Here is a 21,074-nt window from a genome sequence, read left to right on the forward strand (position 1 = left end):
TTGGTTTAGTGTAACTTTCTAAATGTTGTCCTTTATTGGTAGCCTTTGGATATTCAGGAGGCCATGATTACAACATAGAAAATTCTGGGGTCATAATTTCTGGGGGGCCAACCACAGGGCTAGGACTTGGGAATGTGAAAAAGAACAAAAAGGCATAATAATTGAACAGAAAAAAAAAGTCACTTTCCAGTTCCCATGCAGTGTGGTGAGTGTGTCCCAGGAGACACATAGAGGGAGGTGTTAGGGCCACATTAGCAATCCAGTTTAAATGAAGAAAAGATATGAAGTGCCCTGGCTGGAGTGGCTCACTGAATTGAGTGCTAGACTATGAACCAAAAGGTCACAGGTTCGATTCCCAGTCAGGGCATATGCCTGGGTTGTGGGCCAGGCCCCCACTAGGGGGTGTTCAAGAGGTAATCACACATTGATGTTTCTCTCCTCCTCTTTCTCCCTCCCTCCACCTCTCTAAAACAAACAAACAAACAAAATCTTTCAAAAAAGAAACACAAAATGTTCTTTTTTGAAAAAAAGGGAAAAGGTATGAAGTGATCCATCAGGTCACACCCAGCCATGAAAAACTGAGACGTGCATTTGTTCCAGTAATTTCTCAAATTAAGTTTACAAAGAAAAAGAGGTGGGAGGAGAGAGACAGAAGGGGAGAGAGAAGGACGAGCAATGCGAAAGAAGGCAGGAAAGCATGAGTGGGTACAAGTGGGAAGGAGAGAGGAGAGAAGGGAGGAAGATTCTGAAAGCAGTTTTGTGTTCTGGCAAGAAAATACACAGAATTCCTTCTCCAGGGTTTTCTGAGGGAGGGACGCACAACATTTACTTAGATGTGTTCACGTATCACGTGATTGATTCCAGGACAAAGAGTCAGTTCAAGGGACTGCCTCTGAGAAATGTGAGTAGGTTCATTTCACTATCTATTAACTCTGTAACTTTCTCTTTCTATTGCCTTCGACACTGAGTATCGTACTTAGACTGTGGTAGCTGTTCAGCAAAGATCAATAAGGCACAATCCTTGCCTTCCACAGTGGAATAAACAAAGACAGATGAGACATCCCCCAGCCCTCTCTAAACTGTAGCCGCCCTGCTTGCCTGCTGTACCTCAACCATGCCAAGTGTGCCCGTACTCCATACCCTTCGCATGTGCTGTTTCATCTGCCTGGAATGTTCTTCCACCAGGCAGACACAGAGTGCTCTCCCTTACTTCCATAAGGCCTTGGCTAAAATAGCAAATTTCACCTTATCAGAGATTCCTCTGCTTTCTTTTCTAAAACTTATCACCACCTGACATTATGCATTTGCGTACAATCTGTCCCTCCTAAGTAAAGGGTAAACTCTGTGAGAGTAGGGACTCTGCAACGACCCCTACTATCCGTCATTCATGCCTAGAAGAGCTCCCACTGCAGCATGCATGCCTAACGATATTTATTGAATGAATGAATAATAGGTCTGGAGTGAGTCAGACATGGCTTCAGAGCCTAGCCCCAAAGCAGTGGGCAAAAATAATTAATCAGTATAGTCTACATTTTCCTCATAGTTAAAATGAGCACAATAACAATAGGGCCTACTTCCAAGAGCTGACAGTGTAAGTTATACAGCTGAGAAGTATCCCTTGCAGCATCTCCAGGCAAATAATAGGAATGTAATGCATAGTAATAGCGTCACTGGTGCCTGGGACCATGCAGGGCAAAGGAAGGACATGTCTGAGTGCCACAAGCTTTATGAGACTGCTCTCGCTTTCATGTTTTCCTTTTTAAAGCAGAAGTCAGAAGCCTTAGGCATGTACAAACACCTGGATGCTCACACACACACACACACACACACACACACACACACACACACTGTATGGGCTGGTGCTGCTGTGTCCTGGGGCTTCTGAGGACCTAACAGAAACCTACACCTCCGTCCTGGAGTTCCGTCCAGGGAATGACAAGTTTCTCTTGTGCACCTCTGTCCTCTCCCCTCAGGACGGGACACAAGGGCACAGACCTCCGCACAGATGGTGGACACACAGGAGGTCGGGGAGAGAGCACATGCCGGTACAGATACCTGACCTTGGGAGCTGCCCCGCTGAGCCTGTGTGTGCAATGTCGCTCCCCGGTTTCCACTGGTGGGTGTGGAAGCAGGAGTTGCCTTTTTTCATGCCTTTCTGGTTGGTTTTCAGAGTTGTGTCTAGGCTACTAAACCACAGAGGCCAAGTGGAAATCAGGAGTAGCTGAAACCTAGAGACTTTCGCAGTATGAAAAATGGGATTGAAATGGCATTGCGAGAGAGAAAAGCCAAGCGCCAGGTGCCCCTGGACTAGCTCACCTCTAGAAGCTATGAATAAATTAATGACTGAAAGAGAAAGTAGATGCTGGCTATGAAATGTAAGGTCTAATATTGTCATTTTGCATCTACTATGGCTGTGGTGGGGGTAGCAGCTTTGGTATTTTTCAATTTTTACATAAATGCCAAAGTGTCAATCTTATGCAGAACATTAAAGAGATTTGATATCTTTGGAAGGTTTGCTGGAGGGGAGATACAAATAGCCATGAAAAAAAATGTTTTAACCTAACTCCAAATTCAATACATGCAAATTAAAACAATGAGGATAATGCCATGCATTTTGCTCGTAGACGGATTATGTTTTAAAAAAGTCTGTCATGATGTCCTGGGTAACGGACGGCTTGCAAGCAGTGACACTGTCGTCTTGAGAGAGAGCCCACCCTGCCGCAGCTATTTCAGAAGGCAAGGCCACAACACCTACAGGGCTTTAAAACACACCCTCTCTCAAACCCAGGGTTTCCGCAGTTTCTTTTTCTGCTGCGCTTGCTACATGTGTGCATTTGAACGCTCACTAACCAAACAAGGAGCCTGTGTGTCTGTAGTGTGTCAGCACTGTATGAAACAGACAAACGTCTACATATCTATCAACAAGATAGTGACAGACTAAATCCTAGTTGCCTGTATAGTGAGGATCGGTGTGGGGACTCCCCATGAAGTGACTAAACTTACATGCGCTGACATGACAACTGTTAACTTGCTATTGTATTCACTCGCACTGAATGTGGCATGACCGTATTATGACATGGACATTTGTGAGTGTGCACGTACGTGTATGCACACACGCATTTATCTGGGTCAGCCCTGGATACACTTGAGCACCGCTTCTCCTTTTCACTCTTCTTGCCATTCTTGCTGTTATCACAGTAACCTATGCTTAGAGTAAAAACTCCAAACACCCTTTGCTCATCCGTTGAGGACTGGTGAGAAGTGAGGGGCCTGTCGCCTCCCCACAGTGTTCATTTCGGCAGTGCTGGCCCTGTCCAAGTCCCTACATCTGCTATTCCTGCATGTGGACACCGGCCGGGAGGGCTGGAAAGTAGGAAGTAGACGTGAGGTGTCTGGTTCCCACCCGAGACCAGCATTCGTGGGATGAAGGTTACACGCAGGTGCGAGTGTCCTTGGATTTCAGCTTGTGAAATTCTCTTCTGAGATTCCTTTCAGGAAGAGTTTACAACAGTCATTTTCACAGCTGGCTAAAGGGCCATGGTTGTTTTCCCCAGTGAAAGAGATGAAGGCCTTGGGCAAGTTGTTACCGGTCACTTACTCATGTAAACAGACCCTGAGGCCAGTGACTGTCCTCTGTCTTTTGTCCCTGCTTGCATGGAACACATGCCACCAGTATGGAAACAATCAAGGCACCAGTCCGACCTTTCCTTTCCAGAAGGGAGAAAGGTCCCACTTGGTATTACAGGTCCTCTCACAGGGCGATGTGTACAGATGAGCAGAAGTGTAGAACTAGACATCCGCGTGTGGTTGCCACGGGAAGAACTCTGGTGAAAGTTGTGTTCTTTTTCTCCAAAGTCAGACACGCACACACATACACACACACACACACAATATGGGGCACAAAATTTCAGGGAGTCAGTGAATTTTTATGCTCATCCACGAGCCCCACATGTCTCCCCAGGCCCTATGGTTAAAGGCCCTGCTTTATTAAAAAAAAAACCTGCCTATATAGTTAATGTTTGTTCATCAATGAACACAAATATATTTATTAAATCAATAAACATTAAATGTGTCAGGCTCTGACTTACAGTTTCTACACAGAACCGACATTAAATAAGATACGATTTTTTTTACAAAGCTTTTAATCAATTTGATCACCATTTTCTCTGTGACTATGTACATTACATGCATGTACATAGATGTGCTTATATTAGGTAAATCAATGGAATGTAGGTTTCCTTTTTACTGTTTTGATGTACTGGGTAGCAGCTTTAATGTGCAATGCATGGGTGTGTACATATTCACACACAGTCACACACACAAACATGATCTGTAAACATTAAAACTTTGTTTCCTGGATAAGGACCTGTCAATCTGTCCTCAGTTGCATGTTGGGGCCAATAACAAGTGCCACATTCAAGAAATATGCTTAAAATTCCCCAATAATGCCTCCAGTGCTTGATTGTAATTCAGGTTGCTCTCATCAGCTGGCCTCCCAAAGGGAGTTAATACGGCAAGAATAGCATCCCTGTCACAATTATAAACGACAATACATCCAGGTTTCACAGCACAATTGGCAAGAAACGTCTATGCCAGTCACAGACCTTCAAAGAGCTAAAGCTTCCCAGAGCTTACCACCCCTCGATATGAGACTTCAAATGAAACAGGCAGTAACTACAAAATGTCATCCAGGGAGACTTGATATGAGACCAACACTAAACATTGAATAACAAATCCAGATAAGCATTTGCAGCCTATCCCACAGGGATGAGCCGGATAAGTTAGTGAGGGGTTTTTCCTCTGTCAAATGTCTCAGTGCTTTGGATACAAAGTTCCTAAACCCATAAAAATCAGAGAAAAAAAAACCCTGTTCATATTATATTATTTTTGCATATTTTCTACAAGATGTATGACCTAGAATATAAAGAACGGATTTTATATAGTTAACCTTTATACTAAATAACAGTGAAGAGTTAGAGAAACAAGAGAGATTTCAATAAGGGGATGGGGACAGAGATAACGTATAAATATTGAAATTCTTGGAGCAACTGAACAGCCTGGGGTCTAATTTTGAAATACCTGTCCATTCTCACCTACATTTGCTAACCCTTTTCTGTGTACTGAGCTCTCTGACTTCATCCCTTTCCTCCTCTTCCTCCTCCTCCTCTCTGTTTCTTTTACTTGGAGCCATGGTTACCGTGTCGGAGAGACAGATCAAGAGAGAGGGTGGGGAGAAGAGAGGAAGGGAGAAGGAAGGGAGGACCTGACCCCAGGGAAAATCTCAATTTTTTACACTCAGGTCAGGCGTGGTGCCTAGATCCTTTACTTCAATTGGTAGGTGATTTCTTTTTCTGCTTTGTTTTGACAGGGATAACTTTTCAAATTAAACCCCTTTATTGAATTTTCACTCTTGGATAGTTTCTGAAGATGCTGCCTTTGCAAAAAAGTAAAATAAAATAAATAAAATCGGAGCTGATATAGTTCATGCCTTGTGTAAGCTGAGCCTGAGATGACAGTTGGGCACGATCAACCTCCATGCCTTTGGGGAATGCAGGAATAATGATGGGTGGGGAAAAAAGTGCAGATGAAGGAAAGAGATGGCTTTGCTGTTCTCAGGATATGGGGTTATGTGCATTACACGGCAAGGCCAGAAAGCAGCAGCAGCCCCAAAAGCTCAAAATAAAAGCAATCTAGGATGTTGCCAAGTCGACCCAGAGCTTTTCAAACACGGGGTGTAGTCATGGGAAACAGACCCTAAAGCTCTTTTATTAGTTTTTATTATGAGACTTTTTGACCCTAAGCACATTCCCCAGGCCAGCATCATCAACTTCACCTAGGGGCTTGTTAGGAATGCAGACTCTTGGGTCCCTCCTGAATCAGAATTTACATTTTAACAAGATCGCCAGGTGGGTCCTATGCATGTTAAGGTTTGAGATGCAGCACTCCATAAGTTTCAGGCCGCCCTGTGAGTGATGTTAGGCAGCCAGTTGGTAACCCTGACACTTGGCCAGCTATGCATTCATTCATTGAACAAATACGCATGACGCTCCATCTCCAATACATGTGGACACTGTGGCATGTGCTGCAGACAGACTACTGAACAAAGGTACACATGGCCCCTGCACACACAGCACTGACTGGTGGAGAGGAAAAGCTGTGACCGAATAATCAGGTAAATAGAATGTGTAATTTCAAACTGAGATGAGCACAGTAAAGAAAAATAATAGACTAGGATGAAAGCAAAGAGATTGAGAAACTGGTTTACAATGGGAGTTCATGAAAGACTTCCCCTAAGAAATGATACTTTCCTGGATTTTGTTATAATTCTATGGTTGTATTGGATGCTATCTTTGGGGAAAGCTGGGTGAAAAGTAGAGGGGAGCTTTACTATATTTGCGTGAGTCTTCTACTTGAGTCTAAAATTATTTCAAAATAAAAAATAAAAAAATAGAATTGGATGATTAACCTGAAATTTGAACCACTCACAGTGATTAATTACACTGAATTAATTGGAGAAGAGGAAGGGAATATTCCAGGCAGAGGAAACAGCAGGTATCGGAGCCTTCAACCAAGTCCTAGAACCCTCTATGTTTCAATAATTAAAAGCAAACTCAAGGGCCTGCAGGTAAGGAATGAGGAGAGCACAGAGTGAGGTGAGTCTGAGGAAATGAACAGGCACCTGCTTATGCTGGACCTGTAGGTCAAGGTGAGAACTTTGATCTTCATCCCCAGAACAATGCCAAGGAAATCAAAGCTCTAAACAGATCGTGATTGCTTTTACCTTAGGAAAAGACTGTGCTGGTTATTGTGTACTAAGAAGCAGACCTTGGGACCCAAGAGGACATAATCAGCTCCGGGGCAGTGGAGGTATGTGTGTCCACCCCACTGGAGAGGTGGGATAGAAGCTCTGCTGTTGAGCTCATTCTGCACAGGGCACAGTGCAGGGGCATGTGACATGACATACAGCAGCCCTGCCTGAATACATAAAGGAGACAGGCAATGGCCAGCTTGGACCCTGACCTATCCTTCCACTGAATCTGCCAAAGAACATATTCATTCTCCAAACAGGAAGCAAAGCCTCTAGAGATGAAAGGTCTCATGGTGTGTGCACAGCAGCGAAGCATCTAACATTTCTGAAGTGTCTGGGCCACAGGGTAACCGGTGACCTCCTGTGAGTTGTCAGCTGGTAAAGTGCATGCATGGTGGCCTTTGTGTTCAGAAGAGCTGAGGACAAGTTGACAGGCACAAGTGCCAGGGACGATGAAGCTTGTGAGTTGTAAGGGATATTTTTGATACTGAAGCTGGGAGTATCTCAATAATTAGATTTTCATTCTCTGGCTCAGAGCTGGGCACCTCTAACCATCACTGCTCTGTACTAACTGTGGACAGTCCATTCTCTCTCTCTTCTCTGCCCTTGGGACCTCTTTCTCCCCCCATCCTATCTCTCCTCATCCCTTTTTCTTACACACTTTCTATTTGCCTTTGTCATTTTCACCTTCAGTGCCCACTTTCAGGTCTGGTGGGCCCTGGTCAACTCGTAGACCCTGTGGAGATCCTCAGGGCCAAAGGAGGACAGGAAAATGTCTGTTATTGCTGTTTATATGTGTCATTTAAACTTTCTGCCCTGGCTGGTGTGGCTGAGTGGATGGAGTGTGGGCCTGCAAACCACCGGTTCAATTCCCACCCAGGGCACATGCCTGGGTTGCAGGACAGATCCCCAGTAGGGGGGCATGAGAGGCAGCCACACACTGATGCTTCTTCCCTTCACTTTCTCCTTCCCTTCCCCTCTCTCTAAAAATAAATAAATAAAATCTTTAAAAAACACTGTCTTTGACTTGGTTTGCTTATCTGCAAGAGGGGAACGACAACCTACAGATTGTGAGGACTCCTTGTGATAATGTATATAAAGTGCTCAGCATAATTCTTGGCGCAGGGTAAGTGGTCAGTAGGTGCCAGTTAGTACAGGACACATAATTGTGAACTTATTTAATCTAAAGTGAAGACTCTAAGGCATAAAGAGCTTAAATAGAGCTTAAGGCATAAGGAGCTTTCCAGGTCACATAACTAGCGAGCAGAGTTTTGATTTGTTCAGACATGATTTAAACTCTGGATTTTCACCTTCCTTTTCTCTATACCATGTGCCTAATGCTACAATCTCCATATGCACTGTGCTCCTTCCCTGTGGATGGCCTGACTGACTCAGCAGACTGTCCCCTCCTGATGCTTATTGTGGGGACACACAGGATGATTCTCTCCTCATCTGTGCTTCCTAAGTGCTTTGTGTTTCTCCAAGCAAGACAGGGAGGCATTGCCTGGATGTCACCTGACAAAATAAGGACACTGGAAAAACCAATCAAAACACAACAGCAGCACCAGAACAAAACACAGTAGAAATATGGAATTTTCAGTGTTCTCATTACCTGGAAAGGAAAACATCTTGACTGAATGATAGTTGTTAAAAATCATTAAGGCAGTGCTGAATTACTAAGAAAAGGAAAAGTTGTTATGTCCAAATGACTTGGATTATTGCCAATGAGCTTCCCGAACACAGGTACGGTTATGAAACTAACGTTACTGTGAACATCACGGAAAACTGGATGTACTTACGACCGTCCACTGTTCTGGCCTCGAGATGCACGAGATCTGGTTCCTTGTTTGATCCCATCATGGACCTGAAAAAGGTGAGGAGACGTGGAAAGGAACATCAGCCCCAGTGACTTCACACGTGCCTCAGAGAAATGCAGCTGAGGTCACACACTATTCATGTCCACAGGCTTCAAAAGCCACCCTCCTGGCAACACATCTATTGCATTTATTTATAAAGCCTGACAGCAAAATTTCCACTTCACATAAAAACAATAATGAAACCTTTATTTGGTGAAGGCCAGGTTCGATTGTAGCAAAGATACTGTATGTTATTAGATCAGCCTTTCAAAGAAATCCACGCATGGCATGTACTCTCCTGCAACAATCGCACTGAAGGTATATTAAACTTTCCAGACTTATTGGGCAGATGCAAGGCAAGTGGTTTTACTGGGGTGACCTGAATAGTGATTACACAGCCAACTGATCTGATTAACTCTCTCATTTAAAATTTGCAGAACTACCTACTGCTACCCTCCATGTTATGGGGAATCAAGCGGCCCAACAAACTGCTGTACAGTGGCCATTACAGCAAAAATGACCATGCTCTGTATTGTTGAACCAATGTTAGGGGGAAATACAGCGATGTCTGAAACGGTATGTGTACATAGAATAAAAGTCTATTTAAAATACCTTGGAGGCATGTATTATGAAGTGTATTCTTACAGAGAGCCATGTTAAATAGAAAATAATATTTCTGTTACATAAATAATGTGGGCGATCATACTCTCTCTCTCTATAGGAAGATGAATTAAAGTTGGGACCATCTATAATTTGCTTTCATTGGGATTTACAGAACTTTCATTTCATTTGCTTCTTTTCTTCATGGAAATAATCACATACCTCAAAAGCAGCACCTCTGCCTGTCCTGAGCCACTAGCACGGCCATCAAATCCAGGTGAGAAAATGCAACTATATCAAAATACTCCCTACAGTCAGGGCTCAGGGTGGCACCCCAGGCCTATCGGGTGTAGGTGGGTCTCACTTTTGCTGTCCTACCTCCTGGCAGCCAGAAGATCTGTGATTCCCCAAAAGTGCCCACTTGCTTCCTACCCCTCAGTAAGCCTCGGGAAGTTTCTGTCTTCAGCTTGCAACGCTCTTCTCCAGTTTCACCAGATTTTTCTTTGATTCTTACTTGATGACCCAGCTGCAGGTCACTTCCCACATTGCTTATGTCCCAGTTACTCCAGGAAAATCATTCTCCTTCTACCAGAAAACATTTATTTTTTTTTATAAATCCTATAACAGTTTGTTGAAATGACTTTTGTGTCTTTCCCCAAATAAAAGCAGCCCCCCCACATGCACACACATGCACATACAGACACCCAAACTGAGAGCTGCTGGAGATGTTTCTCTGTACATAGTGCTTGAGCTATAATAGTTAAATGTTGAATGAAAGAAGGAAGGGATAAATGAATGCAGGGATGAAGAAGAAAGGGAAGAGGGAGAGTAAGAATAAAGAAAGGAATAGAGAGAGGAAGGGCCAGTATATAAATGGTCTGTTAGCTCTTTGAGATAAATATATTAATCATTGTCCTGAGGGCATTCTCAAAACTCTTCTTACTTGAACTCATTTTCCCAGCTCAAAGACGGAAACCTAGATAGCTTAGTTTCTCTTCATTTTCTTTTTCTAAATGAGTCTCCTTAAGGCCTTATTATCACTGTCAGTAAGTTCTGTCTGATTGATAGATGGCCTGGAATTCAGGCTATGCTCAAACATTAAACCCTGCTTTCTTCTCTGAGAAAGCAGAAATGTCCTAATAAGGGTTTATAATTTCCCCCAAAGAGACAGGGGCATGCACTTGGATATTTCACATCATCAGAGTCAGAACGCAGGCAGACAGTAACACTTTCACCACCATTTCGGTTAATACTGCAGTGACTGCTTGTCCAGGGACAGGGGCTCCCCACTTCCCATGCAGAAGCACCGCTGGAATCATAGATGACCTCTTCTGACAAGGTCAGGGTCAAGAGCATTAAAAAGCAAACAAGCTCCCCCACAACCCTAAAACTAGAAACCTCAAGAATTAACTGCTTTTTGCAAGTAACTATTGGGTAAGTTACATGCTGTTCACCTTCTACTTTGCCTGCAGTGTGAATTTCTCCCTTGAAATGAATAGCACCTATGATTCCTAGGAAAAGACTGGCAGCCCAGAGAGGTAATGTTGAAACTAGCATGCAAAACTATCTGCTTGGTTTATGGTTAGTGTCCATGAGAGGCAAAATAATTCATCTGTATCCAGTTGCATCATTTCAGGGGCTCATGGCCCCAAATCAATGACAGCAGTAGTCTCTTAAGATCTTTTGTTATCTCTAAAGGCAGAAGCTGTTGTTTCAAGGAAATTTTCCTTCTTTTTTAACTAACAAAAAGGTACAGGGACAGAACAGAATCCTTTGTTTCTGCTGTGCCTAACCAACTCCCATACCCTCCCTGAATTTCTGTCCACCTGTAGTAAAACAACTGCAACAGCAACATAAAACTTTAAAGTCCAACCACAGGGTTTCTAATCACTTTTATTTGCTGATGTGCTCACCCCTTTCTTGAAGTACGGGAGTACCTCCAGATCTGCAGTCACAAGCTGTAAAGAATTATTGCTGCTGGTACTTCGTGGCACTGGTGCATTCTCAAGAGCAGACACCAGACAGTGAGAAATGTCTGCACAGGTGCTGGTTTCAACGGCCCTGTCATTGATCGGACATCTTATGGGAGCACTTTGCTACAGCTGAACCACAGCCTGTCATTCTCTAGCCCATTTATACATATTGGTTGGAACCGTGGAGTTTGGTGGTTTTCTGTGCATTTTAAGACCAACTGTTATACTTGCCAATGATGACAGATGGTGGCTAGGGGAAGGGGAAAATGGGGAGAGGATGGTAAAAGGGCACCATGATTCTTTTATAAAATGAATAAGATCTGAGAATCTAATGCATAATAACATGGTGACTGCCGCTGATAATAAAGTTTTTTAATTGCAGTTTGCTAAGAGAGTGGACATTATAAATTCTCAAGCACACCCCAAAAAATAGTTATGTGAGGTGAGGGATGGGTTAACTCAGTTGTGAAAATCCTTTCACAATATACACATACATCAAATTATCACATTGTATGCTTTCAATATAATTCTACTTGTCAATTAAATTTCAACAATGCTTAAAATGATAATAAATCAAAGAAAAGCAGCATAAACATCAAGTATAATCCAAAATGTTCTGTTGATCTTATTTTCAGACTGAGATTTCAAGTATAGTTTCAAGTATCTCTCACCAGGAAGTCTGACTTCCTGCAGGGAGCACCAAGTGCTGGGCGCCTTTGCTTGCTGCTTCTAGATCCCCCTGGAAACAAGCACATCCCTGTCAACATGCCCCTGTCATGGCTCATAATGGTTTGCTGGGTCTCTCTGGGAAAATGTTTCCCTTACTTCTCTAGGCTCCAAAGAAGGCAGTGCTCATTTTTATTGGTAAAATATTTATGCTTACCAGAGCATAGAGAAAAAGATTTCCTCAATAAACACATAGATAACATCTTTGCACTGGTATATATATATATATATATATATATATATATATATATATATATATAGAGAGAGAGAGAGAGAGAGAGAGAGAGAGAGAGAGAGAAAGATATCTATCTATAGAGATATAGATATCTCTCTATAGATAGATAGATCAGATATATACATCTGATAGATTGATTTGGTCTTCTGGGACTCAGAAAGAACCTATCCATAAATACGAGAGGAAAAAATTAGTACAGGATCCTTTAATTATATAAGAAAGGAATAGGGTGGCTATATCTTGTGTGTCTTTACATTGCCCTTATGTGTAACTGGGAAAATCAATTCCCTTCTTGAACTGAGTTTCACAGAGGGGAAGGGAGATCTTCAGGCCTTTGCACATACTCATATCTGTGTCCGGAAAGCCCTCTTACCCTCTTCTGCCTTGTTAACACGTACAGTCTGCAGCTCAGCTGCAGATGAGTGAAGTTGAAAACAGGCTTCGCAGTAGGGGTGCCACTTAAGTTAGTTCTCTTTTGACACTTCCAGAACCATGAGCATACATTTGCATAGCATAAATGAGGCCATGTTTCAATCAGTGACTCATCTGTCTACCCCTTGTATTCACAGACGAGCTGAAACCTTTTTGAGTTTCCATGTGTGCCATGTACAAATATTCACCAAATGTTTCTTGAATTTTTTTGGATAAAGGAGAAGTGCACAACCAGCCACATCAGCTTTTGTCCATTTATCTGGGTGTGTGATGTTTGCTAAGTTACTTAACATCTTTGTACTTTGATATCTTTTAATGTATGAAATGAGGCTAAAATAAATTGTCCTAGAATATACATCTTACAGTACTTAGCAGATTCCTGGCACAGAGCAAGGGCTCAGGAATGCATCTGATTTCTTTCTTCTTTCTCTTTCTTACTTCAGGAGATAGATGGAGAATATTAATACTCATCTCAAAATTAAAATTAATGTTGGTAATAAAAGCTTCTTGGGATATCATGGTACCCCATTAGTAGAGATGATTAATTATCATAAATCAATAGACAAAAAGAGTCAACAGCCCAGAGATCACGTAGATGAATAAATAGAAACACTTATTTATTCAGTGAAACATCTCAATGCCCTATTGTGTGATCAGAACAAGGGCTACAGATTCCCTGCCCTTAGGAGCTTTAGAGCTATGAAAGAGACAGTAATTCAATGAGACAAGGCTCTGATATTCAAGGTGCTCTTTGTAGACAGAGGATTGCTGTTCTTTCACTTGCAGATAAGAGACCTGGGGAAGAAGAAAGGCAAAGGAAGCCTTTAGAGTAAATGGATAGAATCTTCAAGGATATGCAGCAATATGATAAAGAGGTGGAGGGGGCGGAAGAGCATTCAAGCAGGTAAAAAGGTCCTAGTTTAGAGAAATGATGACCCACATAGACATCTAGTAGTTAAGTCAATAGGGCGGATCTAATGTTTTCAGAGGAGAGCCATAGAAGATAAAATAAAAGGTTAGGCAGGGGCACCGTGTGCATCACATTAAGGGTTTCTACTGGATGCTAAATGCCGCAGATGCCAGTGGAGAAAGTTGTGTGCCAGTTCATAAACAGCTGAAAAGAAGAATTGTGTTCCCATCTGTCTATGTGTAGGCCTCCCTGTTCAACTGAAGTGTGAGGGGAAGGCTCTCTGGCCCTGTTAGATCCAGCTCTGCTGACGAAAACAAGTCCAAGCCAGGCTCTTGCATCCATACTCCCAGCATCTTCAGCTCATATTCACGCGCAGGAACCCTTATTGAATAAATATAAGGATTCGTAAAGTCAAGAATGCAGATAAGACAGCCCCTCCCTGAAAGAGTCCAGTGTGGTGTCAGCAATGCTACCTTGGCCTCCTGACATGCAATCATCCAAAGGCAGCCCTTGTAGGCATTTTCTACAGAGAAAGTCAGAAATGTCACTAGTTTATCATTCTCCTGCATTTTGTCTGAGTTTATACCAGTTTAATATAGTGCTCGATAAATGCTGCAGAGACACAAAATGTCCTGATGTAGATAAATGGAAGCACAAGTATTAAAAAATGAACAGGGTGATGGAACAGCACCTATTTCTTTATTTTTCATTTTTTAAAAAATGTATTTTATTGATTATGCCATTACAGTTGTTCTATTTCCCCCCTTCATTCCCCTCCACCCTGCACACCCCCCCCCCACCACCTTCCCCCTTTAGTTTATGACCACATGTCTCAAGTTCTTTGGATTCTATATTTCCCATACTATTCTTGCCCCCCCCCATCTATTTTCTACCTACTGTCTATACTACTTATTTTCTGTACCTTCTCCCCCCTTCTCCTCCCACTCCCCTGTTGCTAACCCTCCATGTGATCTTCATTTCTATGGTTCTGCTCCTGATCTAGCTGTCCTCTTGTTTTAGGTGTGGTTCTTAAACTGTGAGTTTGCTGTCCTTTCACTGTTCATCTTTTTTATCTTCTTTTTCTTAGGTAAGTCCCTTTAACATTTCATATAATAAGGGCTTGGTCAGGCCTGGGTTTGCAGTAAACGGCATAGGGGGGAACAAGCAGGAGTCTGCAGGGGAACGAAGGCTGGGAGTTGGAAACACCTGCCCTCCTCCATTTCGGTCTAGTTGGGGTGTTCCTCTTCCGAAGGCTCTCTCCATAAACAAGCCATAGAAGCAAGGGGCCCTGTGTGCTACAGAGGGATGAAACAGAGGGCCAATGGGTATGAGTGGTGGGGACCCTGACCTCCTCTCCTGTAGTCAAGGGTTACCCCTTCACTTGCCTCTACACTTAGGTTCTCAAGACAAACATCATCAGGGAAGTCCTGGCTAACACTGCAACTTTTATTCTTGAGCAAAGAATAAAATACTTCTTTGCCTGAAGTCTCATCTCTTGTCCATCTACAGGAAATGTGCTAGAAAAAAACAACAACAACCCAGTCTGGAAATGTCACTTTAACTGGGACCTTAAGCTTAAGAAGCTTGCTTTCTTCTGGTTTCTATACTGTACCACTGGTTGCCCAGAAACACACATAACTATTACAGATAACAAATAGGCAAATAAAAATGATGCTTTGTTTCTTGAATGCAATAGTGGTTACTGAGAATCCGCCATGGCCAACAACTGTAAGCTCACCAAATTATGCTTTTGGTTATCCTTTCACCCCATGCCAGAAGCCTCACTGTTCGTTATATGAGGTCTGCAATGAAGTGCATGAGGATGAAGGGATAATAAAGCTTAGGAGGGTTGTGGGAGGCAAGGCTGTTTGCTGCACAAAGTGCTTGGGAAAAATAAAGATGAAAGTTTAAAGAGCAATGCTTAGAAACAAGCAATATGTCTCTCCAGGCATTAAAATGACCAGGTCCACATTGGTCAAGTCAAGCCATTCTGTGGCCATGCTCCTCTTCCCTTCCCTGCTTTGCTTTTTTCAAGAGTAATGGTTTTGCTTCTTACACTTGCTTCTTACATCTGCATTGCTGGTTTCCTTATGATCCCCCCACTTTTATGGCTCCTCCCCAGGTATGTCTTTGTTAATTTTTCCTAAATGCAGATGAAAGGATCCTAGGAGAGAGACATTAGGGAGCGAGACAAGATCATCACCCCGATCCCCAAACAGATAACAGTGCTGATGAGGTACAGAGAAACATATTTAAAATGATCAAAGAGTTTTGGATTGAGATAGGGAGGAGCTCATAATATTTTTAAATGAGATTTCTTTTTCTCTTTTTTAAACTTTAGTGATATCATTCCGCCAAGATGGAAACGTAGGTGGAGGAACCACCTCGCCTCTGTGCACAACCAAATCTAAGAACAACTATTTTTAACAGCAGTCACAACCAAGCCACACGGAAAATCGACAATACGGAGTCCAAAGGACAACTAGATACTCAGCTGGACCGGTACGAGAAGCGAGGCCAGCAGCGGAGCAGGTTAGCAAAAAAAAATTCCCGTGCAGGCAACCGAGGGCGCTGATTGCGAGCGAGCTGGCTGCCGGAGCGCACAGGGAAGAGGCGCGGTGGGTCGGTCGGTCGCCCGCATTTACGTGCCGAGAAACCAGTGAGAAGGGAAGCCGGCGCGGAGCAGCAGCCTCGCACAATTCCTATCGGATAAACAAGCCCCAGGTGTGTGGAGTGACTGGATGTGCTGGGCTAGCGGAGAGGACCGCCATTGCTCCCTCTCTGACCACGCCCCCACACACAGCGTCACAAACCAGCGACCTGAGTCTCCCCGTCCTGGTAAACAACTAAGGCTTCGCTCCGCTCACTTAACAGCACGAATAGACCAAAAATGGCTCTAGGACAACTCAGAGCCCCAGAACCGATAGACCTAAGTGATGAAGAAATAGCCAGTCTTTCAGATGCACAGTTCAAAACACTGGTTATCAGGATCCTTACAGAACTGGTTGATTTTAGTCACAAATTAGAGAAACATATGGAAGCTAAACTAATTGAAATGAATGGTGATACAAAGGATACCAATAGTAATGGAAAGAAAATTGGGACTCAAATCAAGGGAGTGGACCAGAAGGAAGAAAAAATGATAAACAGAAAGGAATGAAGAAACAAGAATTCAGAAAAATGAGGAGAAGCTTAGGAACCTCCAGGACATCTTTAAACGTTCCAACATCCAAATTATAGGGGTACCAGAAGGGGGAAAGGCACAGCCACCAGTGGAAAACTTATATGAACAAATAATAAAGGAGAATTTCCCCAAGATGGCAAAGGAAATAGACTTCCAAGAAATCCAGGAAGCTCAGAGAGTCCCAAAGAAGTTGGACTCAAGAAGGAACACACCAAGGCACATCATAATTACATTAGCCAAGATTAAAATGAAGGAGAGAATCCTAGAGGCAGCAAGAGCTAAGGGGACAGTCACCTACAAAGGAGTTCCCATCAGACTGTCAGCGGATTTCTCAAAAGAGACCTTACAGGCAAGAAGGGGCTGGAAAGAGGTATTCCAAGTCATGAAAACCAAAGATCTACAACCAAGATTGCTCTACCCAGCAAAACTTTCATTTAGAATGGAAAGACAGATAAAGTGCTTCTCAGATAAGACCAAATTCAAGGAGTTCATCATCACCAAGCCCTTATTATATGAAATGTTAAAGGGACTTATCTAAGAAAAAGAAGATAAAAAAGATGAACAGTGAAAGGACAGCAAACTCACAGTTATTAAGAACCACACCTAAAACAAAAGCAAACTAAGAGGACAGCTAGATCAGGAGCAGAACCATAGAAATGAAGATCTCATGGAGGGTTAGCAACAGGGGAGTGGGAGGAGGGGAAGGGGGAGAAGGTACCGAAAATAAGTAGCATAGACAGTAGATAGAAAATAGATAGGGGGGAGGGTAAGAATAGTAGGGGGAAATACAGAATCTAAAGAATTTGAGACATGTGTTCATGAACTAAAGGAGGAAATGGTGGGGGAGGGGTATGCAGGGTGGAGGGGAATGGAGGGGGGAATAGAGCAAATGTAATGGCATAATCAATAAAAAAAGTTAAAAAAAATAAAAAAATAAACTTTAGTGATATCATACCCTTTGTATTTTTAGCAACTTGTTAACTTTATTCCATAATTTATCTTGGAGACTATGCCATGCCAGAACATAAAATTAATGAGGTAGACTTTTAACTACTTTATTGCAATCTACTACATGAAAATATCCAATTTATCTAAATATTGTCTATTGATTAATCATGAGGAAAAATGCATACACATGGAAAAATGCTGCTGGAGATACATGTTCCTGTGGGGGCAACTTTGCCAGCAAGTCCCCCCATCAGCCATGGATGAAAGTAACACTACCAAGACACGATCTGCTTGGGGAGGAGAGGTGGCCAATCTCTCAGGGGAGAAGGGCCTAGAGCCCCTTCCTCAATGGCTTTTATTGGATTGTAATACACGGAATACAGGTGGCAAGGATCAAATAGTAGATAACATTTCAAAGAAATCTGAGGGCTTAGTCTGAGTCAGTGTCTGTCAAGTATGGGGGCTGCAAAAACTTTGGGAGACATACTCATTTCCTGCTCGGACCCTTATCATATGAATGAAAGTTCTCTTAGTAAAGCAGGCTTCACAGGACTTTTAGGAACTCTTTCTTATGCCCGATCACCCTGATCCCACTGTAGCCAGGAAAGGGGCTGCACTGCCTCCCTCATCATAGGTTTTCAGGCTTAAGTGAATTAGAGCCAGGAAGTGCTTCTCCCAGACGGAAATGGGGACTCAGCCTGTGTCAGGATAACCGGGGGGTGAGGGTCCATCATTCCCTTTTTGTTGCAGCCCCCAAGTCCTTCCTTGATGGCCTCCCAAGTGATTGTGTCTGGCTTACGTTGCCCCCCCTTTGAGGGTCTTACCCATCTCTGACTAGCCGACCATGCACTGGGGGCAGGGGATGAAGCAGAAGCAGCATTGCTGCCAGAGATAAGCTTTGTCTGCTTAGTGGCTCGCATTCCGGATGTTGCTCACTCAGCCTTAGCCATGGGGGCAGTTACAACTCCTGAAACTAGGCAGAGCGGTACCCAATACATTCCAAATTAATAATGGGAGCCAATTCTGGGAGGCTGTAGAATTGGGATGATAGTCCAAAGGATCATTATCCTCATCAGTGATTTTAAAACCTTTTGCAAGGAAGATATATTTATGCACACTCTTCATATTAAGAAATCTGCACTATTAATAAAAACGAGACTACTTCTTTAGTCTGGAGAACAAAGTTTAAGAGAAGATGTAATCACTGTGTGCAAATCACAAAGAGATAAAGAGTGAAACTTCTATGAGGAGTAGACCTGGAATTTTCTCAAATTTCAGAATACTTCACACCCTGACACCATCTTACTAAGAGTGCAAAGAAAGCTATAGCTGCTAACGAGCTGTGACAGCGAAACCAGTGTGACAGTGAAACCAGTAGGAAGGAGAGCAAGAGGTGTGTGTCTATGTTGATCTTAAATTTAGACGGAGAGGGGGAAGGTGTGGCAGTCTTGCTTGGGACTTCGGGGGCCATGTTCACCAAAGACCAGGAGTGGAGAGAATCTTCCCTCTTCCACTTTCTTTCCATTTCTGTTGAGGATAAAGGAGTTCAGAATAGAGGGTAAAACGAATACGAATGTAAATAAATTGAAACCTAAGCATTTTGCTGTTGGGAACTATCTGACCCAGAGAATTTATATTCCATAAAAGAATTCCAAGTATGATAATCTTCAAATCTTTTGTTTGAACACATCACATGAGGAAAAAACGCATCACATGTTCTTTCACACATGAACACATCACATGTTGCACATGTACAACATGAGGTTAGTTGTAAGTTGTGGAAATGCACTAGAGTATGTATACACTAACTTTATAAAGTATACACAAAATAGAAACTAAAGAATAGAATCAAAACTTCCCACATCTCAATGAATCATCCTGTACACTCCTCAGGGCACTGTTGCAGGTAAGTCATTATGGGCGCTGAAGGTTCCTGGGGTATCTTTCACACTCTACACCAGCAGGGGAGACAGTGAAACCTTAATTAACTTTTTAATGAATGAATAAGTGAAGGAATTCGACAAGTATTTACCGAACACAAACAATGTGGCAGAGATAGTTCTAGGTGCCAAGGGCTTAACTGTACTCACAGAGCACAGTCCCTACCCCTTATGTGGCTTATATTTTAATAAAGACACACACACATACACACATATACACACACACACATACACATATATAAAATATCAGATAGTGACATTTCTTGAGAGTTGTTAGAAAAAATATGTATGTGAACTCTAAGTGGCTTTAACTACATAAAAAACTATTGCCATTTTCACCTGGTGTTGGTCTGTGGTGGGCATGCATGTTTTAAGTGTGGGATTAATGTCACATACGCCCTGTAAGACTGTGCCTTTGTGGATGACCTTCTCATTAATTGATGACAACCTGAAAAGGACACATATTGTGTGCTTAGAAAATTCACACATGATATAGGTTCTGGGAAACATGATGGGAAGATAAAGAAAGACAGTGTTAGCTCTGAAAGTAATTGAGCTGCCCAGGAACGTATAGTTAAATGAGAGAATCAGATTGGAACGTATCTGCCTAATCAGGCTTTTTAATGTCTCTACAGCTCCATGTACCATCTGTAAAAAAATACTCAAAAATAAGGTTATTGTGAAGAGTAAAGGTCAACAATATGAGTTCAGGAGTCCTTTAGTGATGAAAAGTCTGCTGGAGATTAACTAGTCCAAAGCCCTCATGTCACAATTAAAGAAATAAAATCTTCAGGAGAACAAATACCTTGGAGTTTTGAGCTACTAATTCAGTTTCTTGACTCAGTGATCCTTCTAATCAAAAAAACAAACAAAAAAGACCCACCCCCAAATACTTTTTTTTCACCTCTTTGTATCTCAGGAAAAATATTGTGAACTCAGAAGGCAGTGCGTGTGTCTTACACTGAAAAGGCAGAAAAACTAATGGGGAAACTTCAGACACCTTGACCTCTTGCAAGGACTGCTTGCAAGTGTTGCTATGGTGTGAATGTCTGCATCTCCCCAAAATTCAAACGCTGAAACCTATCTTCCAAGGTGATGGTGTCAGGAGGGGAGACTTTAGGGGGATGACTAGGTTATCAGGGTGAAACCCTGATGAATGGGATGAGTGCCCTTGTAACACAGGCCAGAGAGATCCCTCACTCCTTCTACCTTGAGAGGACTACATGAGAGGGTAGCTGCCTGAAACTCAGAAGGCCTTCATCGAGTCCCACCATGCTGGCACCCTGGGCTCAGACTCCCCTCCTTCAGGATTGTGAGACATAAATGTCTGTTGTTTATATGCCATCCAATGAGTGGTACTTTGTTGCAGACCAACTAGGGTAAGATGTGTGTTGGTAATGAGGGTAGCACAGGCCTAGGAACATTCGAGAGTTCCATGTCCTAGTGATTGGGAACAGACTGG

At 42.7% G+C, this 21,074-nt stretch overlaps 1 protein-coding gene across 9 annotated transcripts in view; it reads right to left on the reverse strand.

Annotated features, from left to right (window-relative positions):
* Positions 1 to 21,074, reverse strand: part of SORCS1 (sortilin related VPS10 domain containing receptor 1) — a 485,244-nt gene that overhangs the window by 121,882 nt on the left and 342,288 nt on the right. For all 9 annotated transcript variants that reach the window (XM_037165612.2, XM_037165607.2, XM_053668607.1 and 6 more), the window contains one exon: positions 8,608 to 8,672. In XM_037165612.2, the coding sequence (XP_037021507.2) occupies positions 8,608 to 8,672 (65 nt within the window). The remainder of the gene's footprint in view (positions 1 to 8,607; positions 8,673 to 21,074) is intronic.

The sequence above is a fragment of the Artibeus jamaicensis genome, unplaced genomic scaffold, assembly GCF_021234435.1.
Source record: "Artibeus jamaicensis isolate MK-2021 breed Jamaican fruit bat unplaced genomic scaffold, CSHL_Jam_final contig_490, whole genome shotgun sequence".
Lineage (NCBI taxonomy): Eukaryota > Metazoa > Chordata > Mammalia > Chiroptera > Phyllostomidae > Artibeus > Artibeus jamaicensis.